The following is a 1,472-nucleotide window of genomic DNA, read 5'->3' as shown; positions in this document are numbered from 1 at the left end:
ATCAAGGCATAGTTATAGTTTAAACATCAAGCGTTGCTGTTAAGCTAAAAAGATAAACTAAGTTCTCAACGAAATCATCAACTACCAATCTTTTAAGCAAATGATATGTAATTCAGCACTAAACAAAGCAACTTGTGATAAGTTGTAGTTTTCATATAGACGTTAATTGTAAATTAACAAATTAAACTGCTTACAAGTGGAGGAGGCTTGTCCATATGCCTTTTCAATTATTTACATATACCATAAGGCATATTCTCTTTTTCTTTTTACAGGAACAAATGAACCACAAATACATCTCAAACCTCAAAAGGGTTACCAAACAGCTGAAAAACTAGTCTTATCAAACTTCAAAAATAACCCATCACTTTACCCCTTGCTACAAACATCACCATCACTCTCATAGCAACATATCAAGATCAAGATATATATACATAAGTGTGTATATAAATATATATATATATATATATTTATCACCACTGACACTGAGACTACCACACATCCAATCATCTAGCAGTATTGTATAGCTATCATATCATATGCGTGTTATTCCACCACCGCCGGTGATAAATATATATACCATTATGTGAGACGTAATACGCGAAATTTTTTTTTTTACAAAAAGACAATTCTACGCCTCATCTACTGAAAAAACTACGAGGTGATGAGAAAAGGCGACGGGGAGAGAACATTCCCATATACCTAGGAGAAGCAAGGCCCTCATTAATGGTGCGATATTCTGGCATGGTGAGCCCTCCCTCATGATCTCTAGTCACATGGCTAGGGCTTCTTGAGTGTCCGTTGAAAGTTTTATACTTAACCAATTTTCCAAACCATGTCTTCTTAGGGGTACTACTCTTGTGGACCCCGCCGTTATTCATTTTCTCGCTCATGTATTCCTTAACTGCATGCAAGCCCTGCTCGAAAACCTCCATGGGAGGGGACACGAGGGGGTTGCCGTCGACGCAGAGCTTCTTGAGCTTTCGTAGGCAGCCGACAGAGTCGGGGAGGGCGGCGATCTTGTTGTAGCTGACGTCGAGCTCGACGAGGGAGAGGAGGAGGCCGATGGAATAAGGTAGGGTTTCGAGGTACTGGAAGTTCTGGCTGACGTTGAGGACCTCGAGGTTGATGAGGTTTTCGAGGTCGTCGGGGAGTGACCGGAGGCAGTTGAGGCGGGCGTCGAGGGCGCGGAGGGAGGTCAGGTGGGTGAGGGAGTGGGGGAGGAAGACGAGCTTGTTGGAGTTGACCGAGAGCTTCCTTAGGTTGTTAAGCTCGAAGCCTATTGTGTCTGGGAGTTTGGTCAGCTTGTTGAAGTTTGCATTCAGCTCTTCCAATGATCTGCATGCAATGTTAGTCCGTTGTGATCATGAAACACATTAGATATACATATCACGTTTTATCGGCCGTGTGTATGTATGATATTTGAAAAAGTAAAAAAAAAAAAAAAAAAAAAAAAAAAAAAAAAAAAAATTAAA

At 41.1% G+C, this 1,472-nt stretch overlaps 1 protein-coding gene across 1 annotated transcript; it reads right to left on the bottom strand.

Moving 5' to 3' along the window:
- Positions 1-635: 635 nt before the first annotated feature.
- Positions 636-1,335, bottom strand: LOC112095164 (plant intracellular Ras-group-related LRR protein 6-like; the record flags this gene model as incomplete). The annotated part of the gene is made up of 1 exon (XM_024176845.1): positions 636-1,335. A coding segment is annotated over one exon (700 nt), but the record flags the coding sequence as incomplete, so codon positions are not given.
- Between the last annotated feature and the right edge of the window lie 137 nt (positions 1,336-1,472).

This window comes from Morus notabilis, unplaced genomic scaffold (genome assembly GCF_000414095.1).
Source record: "Morus notabilis unplaced genomic scaffold, ASM41409v2 C11416276, whole genome shotgun sequence".
Lineage (NCBI taxonomy): Eukaryota > Viridiplantae > Streptophyta > Magnoliopsida > Rosales > Moraceae > Morus > Morus notabilis.
The sequence above is the reverse complement of the archived record's forward strand: the minus strand, read 5'-3'. Positions and strand labels throughout refer to the sequence as shown.